This window comes from Polyergus mexicanus, unplaced genomic scaffold (genome assembly GCF_030449975.1).
Source record: "Polyergus mexicanus isolate NDT 795.1 unplaced genomic scaffold, iyPolMexi1.0 SCAF_5, whole genome shotgun sequence".
Lineage (NCBI taxonomy): Eukaryota > Metazoa > Arthropoda > Insecta > Hymenoptera > Formicidae > Polyergus > Polyergus mexicanus.
The window spans coordinates 8,603,114-8,621,673 of NW_027223325.1; the positions used below are offsets into that span (position 1 = coordinate 8,603,114).

At 33.6% G+C, this 18,560-nt stretch overlaps 3 protein-coding genes and 1 long non-coding RNA gene across 14 annotated transcripts in view; 1 reads left to right on the forward strand and 3 right to left on the reverse strand.

Moving 5' to 3' along the window:
* The window catches only part of LOC138933039 (uncharacterized protein CG43867), a 71,389-nt gene extending 55,052 nt beyond the window's left edge, over positions 1–16,337 (forward strand). Inside the window, exons 3-20 of one of the 11 annotated variants that reach the window (XM_070295473.1) lie at positions 2,410–2,577; positions 2,941–3,126; positions 3,252–3,466; positions 3,955–4,189; positions 4,408–4,579; positions 4,776–5,012; positions 5,425–5,716; positions 5,970–6,243; positions 6,335–6,724; positions 7,179–7,397; positions 9,731–10,023; positions 10,611–10,944; positions 11,200–11,439; positions 11,623–11,759; positions 11,857–11,986; positions 12,119–12,328; positions 12,421–12,556; positions 12,930–16,333. In XM_070295473.1, the coding sequence (XP_070151574.1) occupies positions 2,410–2,577; positions 2,941–3,126; positions 3,252–3,466; positions 3,955–4,189; positions 4,408–4,579; positions 4,776–5,012; positions 5,425–5,716; positions 5,970–6,243; positions 6,335–6,724; positions 7,179–7,397; positions 9,731–10,023; positions 10,611–10,944; positions 11,200–11,439; positions 11,623–11,759; positions 11,857–11,986; positions 12,119–12,328; positions 12,421–12,556; positions 12,930–12,994 (3,933 nt within the window). In that variant the 3' untranslated portion in view covers positions 12,995–16,333. Of the gene's footprint in view, positions 1–2,409; positions 2,578–2,940; positions 3,127–3,251; positions 3,467–3,954; positions 4,190–4,407; positions 4,580–4,775; positions 5,013–5,424; positions 5,717–5,969; positions 6,244–6,334; positions 6,725–7,178; positions 7,398–9,730; positions 10,024–10,610; positions 10,945–11,199; positions 11,440–11,622; positions 11,760–11,856; positions 12,018–12,118; positions 12,329–12,420; positions 12,557–12,929 lie in introns of those variants that run through there. The other 10 variants (XM_070295474.1, XM_070295477.1, XM_070295476.1 and 7 more) reach the window with 10 other exon arrangements.
* On the reverse strand, positions 1,913–5,223 carry LOC138933043 (uncharacterized). Its single transcript, XR_011446912.1, has 3 exons — positions 3,932–5,223; positions 2,895–3,664; positions 1,913–2,660 (listed from the first exon to the last, which is right to left on the reverse strand). It is a non-coding gene; the product is annotated as an uncharacterized lncRNA (long non-coding RNA).
* Positions 15,371–16,749, reverse strand: Naa20a (N-alpha-acetyltransferase 20 A). Its single transcript, XM_070295483.1, has 6 exons — positions 16,577–16,749; positions 16,439–16,463; positions 16,164–16,254; positions 15,942–16,071; positions 15,687–15,823; positions 15,371–15,609 (listed from the first exon to the last, which is right to left on the reverse strand). The coding sequence occupies exons 1-6, from the start codon at positions 16,627–16,629 to the stop codon at positions 15,524–15,526; spliced, it is 522 nt and encodes a 173-aa protein (XP_070151584.1). The 5' UTR covers positions 16,630–16,749; the 3' UTR covers positions 15,371–15,523.
* A 171-nt stretch (positions 16,750–16,920) lies between these two features.
* Positions 16,921–18,551, reverse strand: Spase25 (Signal peptidase complex subunit Spase25). Its single transcript, XM_070295773.1, has 3 exons — positions 18,447–18,551; positions 17,649–17,953; positions 16,921–17,429 (listed from the first exon to the last, which is right to left on the reverse strand). Exons 1-3 carry the CDS (start codon positions 18,465–18,467, stop codon positions 17,186–17,188), a joined length of 570 nt encoding a protein of 189 aa, XP_070151874.1. The 5' UTR covers positions 18,468–18,551; the 3' UTR covers positions 16,921–17,185.
* Positions 18,552–18,560: the final 9 nt, after the last annotated feature.

Here is an 18,560-nt window from a genome sequence, read left to right on the forward strand (position 1 = left end):
TTAGGACTCAGGGTCATCGGCTTGACCCACGGTGGTTGTGCGTCGCGAGTATATATGCATACGAGTAGCATCCAGAAATTCTCCCATTGGCCATGAGCCAACGTGACTCACCGCCTCTAGAAAACCCCCGGCAGTTTATGTACCCTTCGGTGTTTGTTCGTTTCGCGCGCTTCAGTTCGACGCGATCTCCATTGGCGATTAGACGAGAAAACTCTCTCAACGGGCACACGTGCGTTCCTCCGCGAAATTTGTTGTATCATTTTTGTTATAGCTCATTTTTTATTTTATATTTATATTTTCTTAATTTAATTCGCGATTCTTGGCAGAGAGCTCGTACATCGCGAATGAAAAATATCGCTCCCAGGAATAAGAAAAGGAATTAAAGCTGAAATTTAAAGACATCGTCCACCATGGCAACATCTAATCGGGGTAAGATGTTATGATGGCAGCAGGAGAACTGATGATTTAATCGAAAAGATATAGCTCAAACACTCGAAAGTTTTATATATATATATATATATATATATATATATATATAATATTAATTCTATTTTATATCATTGGTTTCGTGTATTATTTAAAATATGTATTATACAAAAAATTTTATTAATATATATATAGAATATCGAATTTTTTTTTTTTTTTATAATGATTATCAATTAAATTATCTTTTTTTTTATTTATATTAAATTTATATTAAATATTTATATTAAATACTTTAGAATATTTATTCATATTAAATACTTTATAATCTTGTGGAATTAAAAGTGAATTTATTGTACAATATAAAATTTCATACATGAAACAAAGAGGAGAGGAAAGAATTTTATATAATAATAAAATTAACTAATCTTTTGGGGGGATCTATTATTGAAGAATTAATTTTTTTTTTCCGAAATATATATAAATTAAAAAAAAAATTAATGAAGTTCAAAAACTTGGAAAATGACAATCGCTCTAAATGTCTTTTAAGCGAATGCAATATCGACGGGAGAGACATCCGGTATACGTTCACTCTTTAGACAAGAGCGCAGAAAATATAATTGGAAAATAAACTATTGTTTTGCCAGAATGGAGAAGCCGATTCCCTTTTACCGGTTTGTGCGCGACCGCAAAAGCCGACAGCGAGAAAAGACCTAAACGCGCGCGAGAGAAAATCGGGGGTGGTCGAGGACGAAAGAGACGGGGGGGAGAGATCGATATAAGTCGGGTAGCACATGCACGACGACGACGACGACGACGACGACGAGGCACATGCCGGGAAAACATTCGGCAAGAGAGAGGATTTCCCCGTATTGATTTTCTCTCGAGTCCCTTTCTCTCTCGGCTAGTCTCTCGGCTGGACGCTCGTTCTCACTCGTACGTTCGCCGCGTTTATTCTGTCCTGCCATTAAGGCGCGTGCGATATCGATTTTTGACAGCTGCTCTATGAAACTGCTCACTGCGTTCATATGTATATACCCGTGTGTAAACGCCATACGTACGTATGGTACGTGCTGTAGAAGAAGGGTTCCTTCCCCGGCGTGCATCAAGTTGTCTCTTTTTTTTTCTCTCTCTCTCTCTCTCTCTCTCTCTCTCTCTCTCTCTCTCTTTTTGCAACGCAACGCACGCAAACGCAACGTGGCATTGTACACACTCGTGCGAATTTTATTTCGCACGAGTTAAGTCGGTTTCCGGTAAAATCGTATCGTTTATCACGAACTCCATAATGAGAGCTTCCGTTACCCTCGTGTACGATCGCGATTATTTGCCCATTGATTTGATATAATGCTAGTTCTTTAGTGTCCTCTTCGCGATAATTGTTCAATATAACAATTGCTATAACGTATCTCTTATCATTTCTCTTGATCCGCGATTATCTATTATTTACTGATTTTTTTGTAGATAGTAATTTATTTAGTGTGATGCGCGGCGATGATACTTGTTCCATTAGCAGGATCGGATGCTCTTGAAGATTGTTGAACGGAGAACTAGCGAAAGTACCATATGTGAATCGTAGATGATTTGTTAGCAGATAAGTTTTTGCATAAATTGATGAGAAAATATATCTTGAAAAATATTTACAATATAGATTTTTATAAAACTTAAAAGCCTCTTTTCGTCAACTCTAAGTTTCAAAAGTGCAAATAGTAAGCTTTATTACTCCTTATTTGATTTTAAATGGATTTTACTTCGTGTTGGATTTTATGATTTGAAGATCAGTTATTCCAAAGATGTGGAAGAATGACGATCGATTGATGTCCCTCGATATTTTCGTTAGAGAAAGATGAGAGGTGGCTCGCTAGGTTCATAGAACATCCTGTGTAATGTCGATAATATTCTACACGTCCATAAACTGTTGAATTCAATGTTGCTAAGAAGCATAACGCGATAAAGCGTTCAACTCTCGCTCATACTCTTCGCTTTTAGGTACGGATGATGGAGGAGCGGCTGGTGAAGGGTGAATACTGTCTGAGCACATCCGGCGTTGGTTCCCCGCCGCATTCGCTACCATCGACCTCCGGTACGCAGAATGACAAGATCGAGGATGTCCACTGCGCCTGCATCTCGAAGTTAGAGACCCAAGTCGAGGAACAGGTAAATTTCGTTTCGTTTACTTAAGTTTAAGTCATTAAGTATTCCTCTGCAATTGCAATTATCACGATAGTTGATTGATAGATCTGAAAAAAAAAAAACAATAGTTTTATCACCTTGCAAATAAGCAATCACCCGATAATCACATTTATCTAATAATATTTATATAATAATATTTATATATTTATAAATATATGTCACTTCTCGTTTACGATTCAGCGATTTATTTCCTCGAAACTCTAAGATCAACTGCAATCTCTTGAGATATCTGATGATTACTGGAATGAATGATATCAGGCCTGTGTCATTTTATCGCTCACCGAGTCGAAGTCATTTTATTGAGGAGTTATCGTTGTTCATTTACAGAGGCAGTTACGACTGCAAGACGCCAGGCAAGTGGAGGCGAAAGCAGCGAGGATCAAAGAATGGGTCACTAATAAGTTGAGAGAACTGGAACAACAGAATCAACATCTGAGAGAACAGAATAATAAATGCAACCAACAGCTTGAATTGTTGCGCAATCATATAACCAATATCGGACTCAAACCACCCGTAAGTTTCTTTCTTTTTTTTTTTTTTTTTAATATAGTTCCCCTCATTTTTTTCTAACATTGATATTAATTTTTCATTTATAATATATTCTCGAGTAAATTTTTTAACGAAAAATGTAAATGCAGGCACCAACTAGAGCGTCGCTGTCCCTTGAAGTGGATCCTACCTTACGTATCGATCGCAGACGATCGGAAAGCCTGGAGGCTACACCGCAGACGGTACCAGAGTGCGTGCAGAATATCGCGGCGGAACCACAAAGCACAAGCATAAAGCACAGAAGACATTTGTCTGCTTGCGGTACCATTCAACGAGGAGTCGCCGCCAGCAACATGGATTCGAGGTAAAGCTTCCTCTCCGTCTTGTAGCGTTCATTCATTCGAAAGCTGGACGAAACGCTTCGCGATACGAGGCTAAATCCTTTTTACTCTTACAAGTACACTAAATATATTCGGCTCTCAATTCTCCTTGGGAGGCCTCACGACGTAATAGCGGCGCCCGAGTTTTCGAAATGTGGTACCCTGTAACGTCCTGGGACTTCCTGAGGGGATCCATCAACCCTCCTCTTATTATATTTTTGTTATCACATTTATCTTTTATTTATCTCTCATAAATTTACTATATTTTTTATATTTTTATGTATGACATTTTTTATTATTTATGATATTTATTTTCTCTCAAGTTTGAAGCAAAATTTATTTATTTTGTATCCCTAATTTAAAAGACATTAATAGATTTTAAAGAGCCGCGCGCACATGTAACATATCGTACAGAGAGCAATTGAATTGATTCTGTACTTTATACTTGCCGCTTCTCTCTATCCTTTCTTAGTCTGCTGTCCGAGGAATTAGCCGCGGCGGTGGAGAATCTAGTGATGCTGCCGAATATGTCCGGTGTCTCGGAGGTGAGCAGAGACAGCGGAAGCTCGGAAGCGGTGCACGACTACGCCGAAATATATACGCCTAGTCGAGAGGGTATGAACTGGCTGCAGGGAAGCGGGCAAGGCCCTCGTCCGCCGACCCCGCCGTTGCATAGGTTTCCCAGCTGGGAGGCAAAAATATATCAGGTATCAACGACATTAGTCTCGGTCCTCTAAAGACGTTGCGAAAATTACATAAAGTACATTACATTAATTAAAATTTTGAGAGATAATAAAATTTTCTTTCTTTTATCAATATAAATATAAATCTCGATTCTCTATTAATTTAATAAATTTGCTTGATTAATTTAATTCTGAGATGGGTTCTGAGATGAGGCTCTAACAATCTCGATGACCGTTTATAGGTAGCGGACGGTGGCCTTGGCATCGGTCCACCGACAAACGAAGAGTCGGCACCTTCCACGATGACCAACACGAGTTCGTCGAAGCATTCCCAAGCAACGGGACACAACTTGACGGCACACAATTCTCAAGGCTACTGCGATATTTCTGTTCCAGTATACGCCACGGTCAAAGGTAGATTATAAAAATATTAATTATTATAAATATTAAAAGGATATTAATTATTATAAATTTTTTGCGTCAGTGTTAAAAAGATATGCAGGAAATGTTAATTAACTTGGCTAAAATTAAGCTTAATAATTTAATGAATAATTGATAAAGCGACTTGTATAAATTAACGACATTTGTCATCATATCGATTGTTGCTCAGGACGTGCTAGTCAAATCAGATCCATGCCTTTCGGCGATAGCTCTGACGATAGCTCGGATGGCGAGGAACATCCGAATCAAACCGAGACCAATACCAGAATTACCAATAGCTCGTCTGACAATACGGATTCTTCCCTCGGTAGCGGGAGCAGTCCTTCAAAAAGTATCAAAACCACCAGTAGTCTGAGCCCCGCAAAAAGAAGTTCTAGCGGGTCTCCTAGTAAAAGTGTAAAACGTGGTGAGTTTGATTAACATAATATTTCCATTTACACATCCTATACATCCATTTTACGATAAGATAAATAGCCCTACAATCTTATCGCTTATGTGTAGTGATGAAAGAACTAACATTTATCGACATTTTTAAGACTATTCCATTTATTTTATTTTCAAAATGAGAGAAAAATGTCCAAAGTAAGAAAAAATTCTTTGTATTAAAAAAAATAATATTGTTTGCACTTTATAAATATATATATATATATATATATATATATATATATATATATATATATATATATATTCCCCTCGAGAAGAGTTTTGATTAATAATGTATTTCGCTTTTAAAGGAAGATAAATTATTAAAAGAAAATATTCAGTTGCGCGCATAAAATATTTGACACCCAACAACTTTAAGTTTCTTTGATTTGCAGATACTTCTCTCGAGTCAGGATTGTCTGAAGATTATGCGATACCTCCCGACGCGCTCAGTTCGACGTCATTAGAATCCAGTATGCCTAGCTTGCTGATGCGCGTTTCCGGCGAAAGTCCAAAGAGACAGGAATCGCTAGAGAAGACGGGTCATCTAGCAAAACTTGGTGGTAAATTAAAAACTTGGCGAAAACGATGGTTCGTTTTGAAAAATGGTGTATTGATGTATTGGAAGAGCCAGAATGATGTCAATCGAAAGCCGCAAGGCCAAATAATCTTGGATGAAGTGTGCAGGTATTAATATGTAATTTAAAATAAAGTTTAAAATTGATTTATAAATTATTTTAACAGAAAAATAAATTTAAGAAAATAGTTTATAACACAGAAAAAATACACACATCACAGATTCCGTATCATAGACTTAAATATATATTCGAATAGGTTTAATTTTTAATTCGAATATATATATAATATTATATCCGAATGTATTTAATTTCTAACTAGAAACGCGTAGAAGCAGTTCCATATATCTTCGTATATTTTTCAGGATCAACAGAGCTGAAGGTGCAGCCACTTTCGAAATTGCCACTGGTAAAAAGACATATTATTTGACTGCGGACTGTATAGCTACGATGGAGGACTGGATAAGGGTGCTACAGAATGTGCAAAGGCGAAACGCAACGAAACTCCTGCTTAGCAAGGAGGACAACAAGCCAACGATACAAGGCTGGTTGACAAAAGTGAAAAATGGCCATGCAAAAAAATGTTGGTGCGTTCTTATTGGCAAGATGTTCCTTTATTTTAAGTGTCCCAGCGATACGGTGAGTATATATGAATATGTATTGTTTCAAGATGCATTCGGAAAATACAATAATGGTTGATATATTCAATCTATCTTTGACATGATTCTAGAATCCTATCGGCCAAATCAATATGAGGGACGCTCGAGTAGAGGAGGTGGAGCATGTGTCGGATAGTGACAGTGAGGAAAGAGACGCCGAGTGCCCACACGAGAGAACGATCGGCATCTTTCCGACGCATCAGGGTCCGACGTATCTACTGATGCCGCATAAACAAGATAAAGACAACTGGCTCTACCACTTGACGGTGGTATCTGGTGGCGGACCGAGCGCGGGTACGCAGTACGAGCAACTGGTGCAGAGACTAATGGAAACCGATGGTGATCCCAGTTGCGTTCTATGGCGACATCCTTTGCTGTTACACACGAAAGAGAGTATCACTAGTCCACTGACTAGTCTGACCTCCGAATCTCTACAAACCGAAGCTATAAAGCTGTTCAAGGTTGATACGATCCTTTATCGATTATTTTGCAATTACTTTGCAATTTATGCTAAATTTTTTTGCATAAGAGAACTCAAAGTTTTAATTGTTGCCATTGTTTTATCGCAGTTATATATGCTTGTAGAGCTACGTTTCTATATTTTTTTTCTTTTTATTCTCAAAATGTATATATATTTCATTTTAAGAATTTTACGAAGTTCGCATAAATTTTTAATTCAATTTTCAGGTAACACATAAATCTCTCATTACTTTAATTATTAGCAATATTTTATAATAAGAGATGTGTTCTTCTTATTGTTAGCTATATTTTTCAAACGTTTCAGTTTTTTTTCCTCTTTTATAATCTAAATATATATTGATTTTATTTTTAATGTAGAAAAAGCGTGAAAAATATAGCTAAAGCGAACAAGCCTGAAATATCATTAATAATCTCACGCACTTCTAATCATCACAGGCCTGTCAACTATTTATGTCGGTGGCAGTAGAGCAAGCAGGTATCGACTACCATGTGGTTCTAGCGCAAAATGCGTTGCAACAATGCCTAGATCAGCCTGAACTTCAATCTGAATTTATATGTGCACTGGTAAAGCAGACAAGTCGTCACACGCAACATCGTCTGGGCGTACAGGTAAAAAAGGCCGCCAGACTTGTGTCACTGGGTACTGCGCGCGTTGTAAGTCCTGCTTATTGTTTAACAAAAACACTCAATCATCCTGTACCATTTTTTAAAGTTAGATCAATACCCATCGATCATTCGTTTATCAAAATTTGGATGGATCTCATCTATACTATCTCATACATCACATCACGTTCCGATGATGGTATCATGTTCATTCGAAAACGATATTTCTTTCAACGCGGAAAATGGTACATTGAATATGCTTAGTCAAGTATTACGAGTAATCCTTTTGGGTTTGTGAAAATTGACAAATAATGGTTTAGCGGAATGGTTTAACTAAGAATGGCACCCGACAATACTTAAATAACAAAAATATATCCGCTCTGTCGCCGCAGTGATAATACTTGACCAAGTTCAAAACGACTATTTTTAATTTTAACAATCATTCAACACATTTAATTCTCATTTGCCGCTTTAAGTGTGCTGTCTCTTAGGCTCTCACTTTATATAAAATCGCATGCATTTATCAATTCTGTTATATATCACGATGGTGTTAAGTTTTTCCGTTTACTTTTTATCATATACTTTAATATTTATACATCATACCCGATCAAATTACCCTAACGTCCATCATGTGAGCCGAACATATTTCGACGATTATCATGATATTATTATAATCGACATAGATGTTTATCGATCATCTCTGTTAATCCTTGCATACAGATTACAAAGTACAGATTGTAATTATTATTTACTTCCGTCAAAATACGTTTCGCGCCACAAATACACTTGCAGAATGGTATGTTGGTGTACATGAGGACACACACAGAAAAACATTTTTAAATTCCTTTTTTTTCCAATTTTTCATGAGTTCCTTTTTGCAATAGTTGCAATAGTTACTTGAATATTCTCTGTTTGAATGCTGCTTAAAGATTTAGATTTTTATCAACGAAATAGATTATTCTAACAAGTGAAATTTGTAATCCATTACTTTTCTCCTCTTCTCCTCCGCCATCCTCCCCCCTTCCCCTCCCGCTCCTCAAACAATACGAACATTTAAGAGATGTTGTAAAGACGTTTAAATAGCGCTTCAAATCTTTAAAAAAGACGTCCTTTAGATATCTTATAAATATCTTTTGGATTTTTGTATTGTTTCAATTCTTTTTTCCCTTCTCTCTCTCTCTCTTTCCTCTGTCATTTTTTCCTCTCTTCTTTCATACTTATCCTTTTGCCTAAAATTACTGAGAAAAGACGCATAGTATATGGATATATTATCACGAATATTGCATCGCTGGACGCAAAATTACGGGAAAAGTGCCTCACTCGTCTCATATAACGTCAATAAACGTAAACGCAACGCTTTACAGTTGGTGCGGTTGATTCATATGGCCTAAAAGCATAAGAGCTTTTCTCATTCACATTCTTCTTACGATTTTGAGGGTTTATATCGAGTTTATACGCGTTTTATTCAATTAACATGTTGTGCGTTGAAATTTCAATTTCTCGTGCTTATTTACTAACCGAAATATAATTCAAATAAAATGTATTTCCTAGTTTATGTCAGTAAAAATCAGTATATTCAGGAAAATTAATAAAGAGAGATGCTCATTCTCCAAAATTATAAACTTTTAATTTTTATATTAAGTGAATAATCTCGATTTTTTTTTCCTTTTTATTTATATTTTAGTTCTTTATTAGTGAGAATAAATAATTTAATTTCTTTAAGAAAAATCAGAAGTATTACGAAACAATTTTCTTTTTATTCCACATGCACTTAAAATGCATTACTGTTTTATTTCGCGAAAGAAAAATTTTTTAAAAATCCATTTTAATAGAGAATTTGAGAAAATTAAATTTAAATTAATTTTTTCAAGGTATAAAGTCATTGTTGCACCGAATCTTTTATATTTAAAAAAATTATTTGTTTAATGGTGTGCTTGTGCTTGTTAAATATTATTTATTTAAATGCTAATACGATGAGAATGAAAAAAAAGAATAGAAAGTCAAGCATTTTCTAACTAATCCTCAATCTATCAGGAAACAAAGATTCAACTTGGCTTAACGTCTCTCAGTTTCTTTTAATCCGCCGATTTTTCGTAAAATATCCACGCATATAATGCGTACACATATAGAGAATGAATATCTATATATTTATAAAATAATAAAACAGTAAAACTGATGTATATATAATAATAAAAAGATAAGTAAGATAACTTGATGCGAATATCGAGATATTTGTTCAATTGCCATTGATTTACAATCGTAATCACGCAAGTAAAACGTTAACGCGTTTACCTTTTGACGAGGATGAAAAGTAATAAGCTATAGGATTGGCTGAATATATATAATATTCAGGGACGTAGTAGTATGCCAGCATACCATTGCAGCAACTCCTCCTCTGCGCCACGCAATCGCTCTTCACCTGCGATACGCAAAGTCCCGCGGCAAATGGCAGCGGTGAAAATGCGGACGCACAATCAACGGCCTCGACTTCTCACAGTCCTCCGCTCACGCAGGGCCACTCGACCTCCACTATCTTGGACTGCAAAACTAATCCCGCGCAGTACGTGCTTATCCAGGGATGGCAGCTCCTGGCGCTCGCCGTCTCTCTCTTTCTACCCAGGAACAATCGGTTACTATGGTACCTGAAACTGCACCTGCAGAGAAATGCTGACAGCAAGTGAGTGAGAGCTGATCCAAGAAGCGATTCGATCATTGCGAAGAAAGATAAGAAAAGAAATCTCTTAGGAAAGCGAAGGGAATTTTTGGCAATTTTTATTTATGCCATTTTCTGAGTTATTATGTTTTAAATATGAAGATAAATATGAAGAGATGAAGATTTCACATAAGCTTTCAATGTTGCAAATTTAATTAGGAAAGCAGCTTTAAGGCCATTATCTCCATATTTTTGAATGAGCCTCAGAGATGAAATAGAATTTTTACAGTCATTAATCCTAATAATATCATTTTCGTCCGATTTTTTCATTCATTTCCTTTCCGTGCAAATATATAATTGGAGATCACGCGCAAATCTTGCTTATTATTAGCTCAAAACTTCCAAAATTCGAAATGTGCATTGTTAAGGCTATTCTAATTAATTAATTTTAATTAGTATCATTTTTTCTCGATAAATAGAATCCACTTTAACAAATTTCGAATAATCTCAAAAATTCTAAAAATTCATTTCTTCTGCAATGACCGATTCGATTATAATGCTCGTTTAATATTATTTTATCTTGTATCACATTATATTACGCATTACACTAGAACGGAATGCGGCAAATACGCGGCTTACTGCGAGCGAGCCTTGGAGAGAACATTGCAGAATGGTGGTAGAGAGGTGAAACCCTCGAGGATGGAAGTACTGTCGATATTAATGAAGAATCCGTACCATCATTCATTGCCACATGCCATACCGGTTCATTTTCTCAATGGCACGTATCAAGTCGTGAGCTTCGACGGTAGTACAACGATAGAGGAATTTCTGAACACCCTTAATCAAGAAATCGGCTGCAGGGACGTTCATCAATCTGGCTTCACGCTATTCAGCGATGATCCGATCGAAAAGGATCTCGAACATTTCATTGACCTGCAAGCAAAGGTTTGTAAAAATTGAAACTGTGAAATGGTGAAATAAAATTCATCTATAAACTTATCATATTATTCGTAAAAATATATATTGGAATTATATATATATATATATATAATTGGAATTTATGGAATCAAATTTGTGTTTTAGCCTTCTCTACTTAAACCTGTAAAATAATAAAGAATTTTAAACAGAATATACAAATTTTACTTCTTTATCAGCGTTGGTTTTTTAGGTGAATCTTCAAGATACAAACTTATGTTTTAGCTATGCGATATTATTTCAAAATGGGAGACTGCATTACGGGAGAAAGGTTCGGGAAAATTTGAAAACACCAGAGTGATACAATTGACATACAAATCACGATGCTACTGGCGGCAAGCTGCTAAAATGGAAACAGACAAGGAGAGGCTTTTATTATGTTATCAAGTGAATCAACAAGTTGTACAAGGAAAATTTCCGTTAAATCGCGAACTCGCTTTCGAATTGGCATCGTTAATGGCACAGGTATGATTATATTAGGTACATAGATTTATGTATGTGAAATACATTTTATATATTTTATATGAAATTTCAAATGTAATCATAAATATCCTTTTTTGTAAAAGGTGTCTATAAAATAATTGTCTATAAAATAATTTAATGAATTCATTACTTTACACGATCTCATTTAATCGATTAATTTCATAGATCGACTTTGGAGAATACAACAATGATAAAGCACGTGGCAGCGGCCCCGGAAATAATCCGCATCATCTCGTGCTTCAAGCCTTGGATAAATTTTATCCGATACGCTATCGGACCAATATTACCACCGATCAATTGAGGTGAATAACCGATAACTTAACTAAACTATTAGATACATTTATTTAAATAGCATATTTTTCATATTGTAACCTTCGCTCGATTATTTTCCTTTATCAGGGAATTGCAGGAAAAATTGCAGGAAAAGTGGATCGGTTTGAAAGGACGTAGCGTATTGGATTGCGTTCGTATATATCTCACGTGTACTAGAAAGTGGCCTTTCTTCGGAGCTACCCTGTACCAAGCAAAGGTACAATGAGGCTGTTACAGATATTACATAAGTACAGAAACGAAATAATTTTATATAGACATAATATAACAATCATAGATTATTTATAAATGTATAAGTGTGATTTGAGATTTTAATCTAAAACTTTTTCAGTTGAAACAAACCGATCCCGTGACCGTTTGGATAGCGGTTTGCGAGGACAGTGTAACATTACTTGAATTACAAACAATGGCGGTCATGTGCCGTTATAATTATGCGAATATAGTGACGTTTGGTGGCTGTTTAGATGATTTTATGCTTGTTGCTTGTCCGGACGAAGGTGCGGCTGAACAGAAACTACTGTTTGCACTTTCTAAACCCAAAGTGCGTATATCATATAACATTGTGGAAAGCTTAGTAATTGAAAAAAAATATTTCATCTTCGTCATATATTTGCGGCATCGTAATTGTTTCAGATTTTGGAGATAACTTTGCTGATTGCTGACTATATGAACGCGTTGGGCCACGCATTACCAGGCACTCCACAAATGAATACTCTCACTCGCAACGGGTCACATCGATCTATTAAATCCACTCTGAGACCTGCAACTGGTTAGTGAAAACAAAAATCTCTATTTTTTTCATGTTACAAAAAGTGTTACAAACAAATTATAAATATTTAATATTTTGTATTGAAAATCTTCAGAAATGAAATAGAAAAAATTATTGACGATTTAAATTTATCAATAGAATGGCTATTTCCTTGAATTTTATAAATGATGAAGATGGCTGATTTTTTAGAATTAATTTCTTTAGATGTAAATTGTAAATAAATCAAAAAAGATAAAACTTGATGTACTAATTGATTTTTACCTAATTTTGTTTTGTTTAACAAAACAGCAATGTTATAAATATTGTTAGTAACTAATTAATTTTAATATTATTACTTTACAAGAACAGTATTTAGTGAGCTTTATCTTTACAGGTTCAAGCTGTCTTCCAACTCAACCTGATATATTGAAGTCGACGCCAGATCACCAAAGACCTTAATAAAAAGGCTGGTCGTGTTAATTTTGAGAAAGACTAGGAATATATTTCTTGAATATGTGCGGATGTGTCTGATTATGATGCATATTTTATTTTGTCGTTTGTATTATATAAAGGCAGCGTAATAGTGCAGTATTAGTATCATAATTGCGTGAAGCGCATCGTTTTTTTTTTCTGCGAAGCGCAATCGCAGTAACGTTTGAATCATATTTACGTTTATATATGTCGAATTATGCATGTAAATTAGTATCGATACTTCTATAAGACCGTATCAATGTAAATATATTTAATGATTAACAGCGACACAGAGCTAACTATGAAGAATCGTAAAGATGGCTTAAAAGTGGTTGAAATGAAAATCGATCTGTAACACTGCCTATAATTAGTATGCGCGATTACACATCGAATAGTTTCATCCCGCGACTAAGTATCACGCTAAGATTTTTACTACCGTATTTATATACCAAAAATTAAAAGCAAAAAAAAAGACGCGTAAAATATTGCGTAAACAATGACGTACTCACGTATCACGTGTATATATTAATCAAGTTATTAAATGTTTAGAGATATATTGAATGACACAGCGATATACGTTTCTTCCCAATTTTACCGAATTATACAATCATTGCGACCTAAGCATACATGTGAGTCTCGTTACTATGTCATATAATTTGCAATATAATTTCTTCTAATTCCATGAAAGTTTTTTCACTGCATTTTTATTTCTATCAAAATTTCGATTTGATTAAATGTATTTTATTAAAATAAATTTGTTCCGTTAGACACGCATATAAATTTGAACTTAATTGACATTAAGTTTGAATTGAATTTAGATTTAATGGAGACTGTATATATGTCGTAATTAAAAATTTAAATTTAATAAAATTAAATTTGTATAATATAATTTTATTTTTTGTCTAAATTCGATTTTGATATATTTAGGCAAAAAAGAACTTAAAAAGAAAAACTCAGTTTATTTTAACAATTAGAATATTAGTGCAAAATAGTTCTAATAAAATAGATCTAATAAACGGAACTATTTTACATTCCGTTTATTGGCTAGAAAGAGAGACTGATTATACTTTCTCTTATTTTTATCTTTGAAAGTCCGTTTCTTTGCTTTTTACATGTGTAAAGCTACTCGCGAGAAAAATTAATGAACAGAAAAATCTGATATACCGTTATATTTTAACTTCGATAACAGCTAGTCTCATATCCGATATTTATTTAAGGTATATATATTTTTTTTTTTTTTTTTTTACAAAAACATACAAATAAGTGTAACATTGGGAACGTAATTTACTATTTAATAATGAACATCGCGCGTTCCTGCGCATAATACGTGTGCAACATTGTGTATTAAAATATACGTAACAGTTATAGCGTGTCTATATGTAGAGAGAGAAAGAGAGAGAAATTTTGTACTCGCGTTGGACGTGTCCTACGTAACTAGCAAACGTCTTCCTTTTAGCGATTACAAATTACGAGCGCGGCTAAAAGTAGGGCTTTCGTGCAATATGTACAAGACTTCTACAAGATTTTGTAATTTCCGAGATTATATTACGATCCAGTCTATTTTCTTGCGAGGAGAAATAAAACGAGCTGAACAATGGATCTCAATTTGAAGGACTTTCGTAAGATATCAAAAGGATATTTCAAAGATTAATCTTTGCAGTCTCCTTTAGATTATTTACATTGTCTGGGAATATAGACAGACTAAAATGCGCACGTATACCCGGCTTCATTTAGCACATTATGACGTTTGTACGAATAATTCGAATCTCAAACTATTGAGAGCAGTACAAAGATATGCAAGAACGAGAGACATTTTGTCCTTAATTTTTTATATAATATATCATACGCGATATCAGATGTTATTGCGCGGGTGACTAGCACCTATGATATCATGTGACTTAGTTGGAAAAATCGTACACCTTGTACTAGACTCGCTCATTCGTGTAAATATCATAAAAACGGACTTGCGTTTCTAAAAATTAGTAGAATCAAAATAGACAGCTAATAATTTACACAATCCAGCTCTATCTGAATCGCATTCTACCGAGCCTATCTCACAGCTTACATTTATATTTATTATTTATTCATATGTGAAAAAAGATACGAGCGAAACAAATGGAAAACATTGTGTACTATTGTACAGGAGAACAAATAAACTGCACATTAATATAAGCGTAGAAACATTAATATCGAGTGGTGAATTAATTTTTTTGTTTTACTTGGAAAAAATTAAACTTGATAAAATGGAAGATCATAAAAGGATATCTTTGTAAAGGAAATCTTATTGATAATCTTAGAATGAATATGAGGAGAGAACTTACTATAAATAAGAAAAGCGTAAAAATTCTTAGCGGCATGTATTTCTCAATTTTTATAATAATTTCTACATGCACAAATATTTTTCATATGATTTACTCGTTAGTTTATTTTTCGATCTGTTTCGCGTTTCATCAATCATGAGAGACAAGAAGTTTGAACGATATTCATTCTGCATTATACATAGGAACTATTGACATTTCAGTCTACCTCTTCTGGTCTCACAGGATGTGTTAATGGAATCATAGATTTCTTTTTAACATCTCTCGACAGTGCTTTCCTCATGTCTAAAACCAATATCATCTCTATTAATCTCACATACATAAAGATCTAGTATCTTAAATTCCTCAAAATAAATCTCTACCATATGCATCTTCATCCGGATCCCCATTATAGTACTCTAATACTGTTCTGTACACAATGTATCCCAATTGTTGATACATGGTAATTGCAACTTTATTACTCACTCTAACAAATAGATCCACGAAATATGCCTGTTTCCTGATTTGCGTAAAAGGATATTGATCAAACAAATGATAACGTAATAATAATAAAAATAATATTAAAGTTATTTATCTATGTTTAAGTGATAATTTAAGTAAAGTAAATTATTGCTCACTTTTCCGATACTTCCTCAAGAAACTTCATCAGCATCGCAGCAAGACCCAGTCTTCTGTAATCAGGAGAGACCGTGAGAGCTGTTACATGACCATGCCAATTTTCTCCATGACCTTCCGCCTTCCCCATGACTTTGATAATTTCCAAATAATAATGCTAATTTTAGATCACATGAGAGAATTATGCATTGTTGTAAGAATATGTTGGAACTGAATATACTTACTGTAACCCATAATTTCACCGCTCGGAGACTCTGCTACCTGGATATATTCTGGCCAATGCGCAAGATAATGCATATAAAACGAAAGCCCATACTGAATAGAAATGTGAAAAATGAACAAGTATAGATTGAAATTTTCCAAATTATTTCAATAAAACAAAACGTTGTAATATGGAAATTATTATTCTATTTTTTTAAGCCATGTGTAATGATTGAGTTAAATAAAAAATATTCATAGTACATTAATATCTTTTTTTGTTGATCAGAATAAAGGATACGGTTTCTGTGAGCGGATCCAAATTTCTAAAATAAAAAACCATAAATATAATTATAATGATCATCAATACAATGAATTGTTTAAATCGTTCAGTTGAATTTTAGGTTAAAAAGGATAAATTTTTTGGAAAACTACTTACACGTTATTAAATCTAAATAAATCGTTGCATGTAAAAGGCCTGAGCGTCGTCATTTTTAAATGTTGTAAAAGAATGGGTTTGTTTTATTCACTTTTCGAGATAATACAGTTAAAACCGATCGAAATATGACAGTCACATTCGACTGGTTCAACAACAAACCGATATATAAAAGTCGCCATATGTATATGTATATACCAGAAGATATATTTACAGATATTCATATTATATATATATATATATATATATATATATATATATATATATATATATATATATATGATATATGCAAATAATTTGATCAATGTTTTTTTATAGGATATAAAAACAAATAATGAATGCATTACTTATTTGTCTAGAAAATGAATGTTTTTAATGTTTGTTTCCTCTTCATCAAATGCTGAATATAATAATTATAATACCCACATCACACACATACAGAGGAATAAATATTTGACTCTCATTATATGTTATTTATATCATTACACCAGATTGGAAATGTAAAAATATGGATTGCCTATTTTTAGATGACAGACGAAAAACTGCAATAATATCGAATTTATTCTCATTTAGAACAGAAAGTAACTTCATTGTTCAAGTATCAAAACATTGCTACTTTTCCTTGCGTTGGGATGTCAGACTATCATGCATATTCGTCACAACGGTTTCTATCAATTCTGGAATCACCACACCATTAACATCGATAAAATTTGCAATGGATTTAGTTACTGTTGTCTCATTAATGTTGCCCGATGAAACGCTCCTAACCGACAATACCAAATTGTACTTGTCATCATATTTCTTCAAATAGGAACTTGCCTCCCAGATTAAATCAGGATTAAACCCTGCTGGATCTCTGAAAAATCATAACATATTGTATAATTTTATAAATCTGTTTTTTTTTTTATTAAACATTTAGCATGAAATGTAGCTAATTTTTTATCTTATATTAAGATTAAAAACAATATAAATAATAAGTATGTACAAAATTCAAAGAGACAAATGACTTAAAAGACTTAAAAACGAAAATAAAACACAATTCTAGATTACATATTAGAAAAGATCATTAATTCACCTTTGGATTGCAACCACAAATATGCCTTTCTCTTTGTATGTTGTATATAACGTCAAAAGTCCCATCAGAATAAAATACAGAGAAACACAGGCTACTAAAACAGGTTTAGAAGCAGGGAATGGATACAGATAATCGCACAACAATGCTATGATAGCTATTGTAACTGCAATCCCACAGAGTGCCAGTCTTCCGTCGAGAAGAGCAAAATTTTCTATGTAATTATATTTTTTTGTAAGTACATCCTTAACTGCGTCATCCAAAGCATTCTTCACGGCTGAACCGTCCCATTTATTGATCTTTATTACCTGCAGAATAAATATCATTTATTTTACTTTAATAAAAAAGAGAAAGATGCTTGAATTCAAATTCATAGAAATAGATTAGAAGAAATTGCATTTTATTGTTATTATAAAAGATTATATAAAATGATATTGTAAAGAAAATTATACAAAAAGGTCCATTGGTACAAAAAGATCCAAATTTTTAATTATAAATTTTATTTATATAAAAAGAAACAATTTTCTCGTTTTGATTTTAAAAATTCGTGAATAATCGTGAATGCATTCGAAATATAATATATATATAATATCCTAAAAAAAAATAATTGTGAGAATTGATATATTAATCTATAACAGTTCAGTTATATTCAGTGTACCATACGCGACGAGAGGATTTGACTGTCTATCATCAATAATATAAATGTCGCATAAATTAGCACACAATGATTATTTTCATTACGAGATGCATATACCATAATATAAAATAACATTACAATTAACAATGAGAATAAAAACTTACAGAATTTTCTACTGTACTCATTATGAGAATGTAATCTTTCTACAAAACACGTATGTACACGTTATATTTGTACTCTCTTCTAGAAGTCTAATGTCGGCTCATATGTTAAATAAT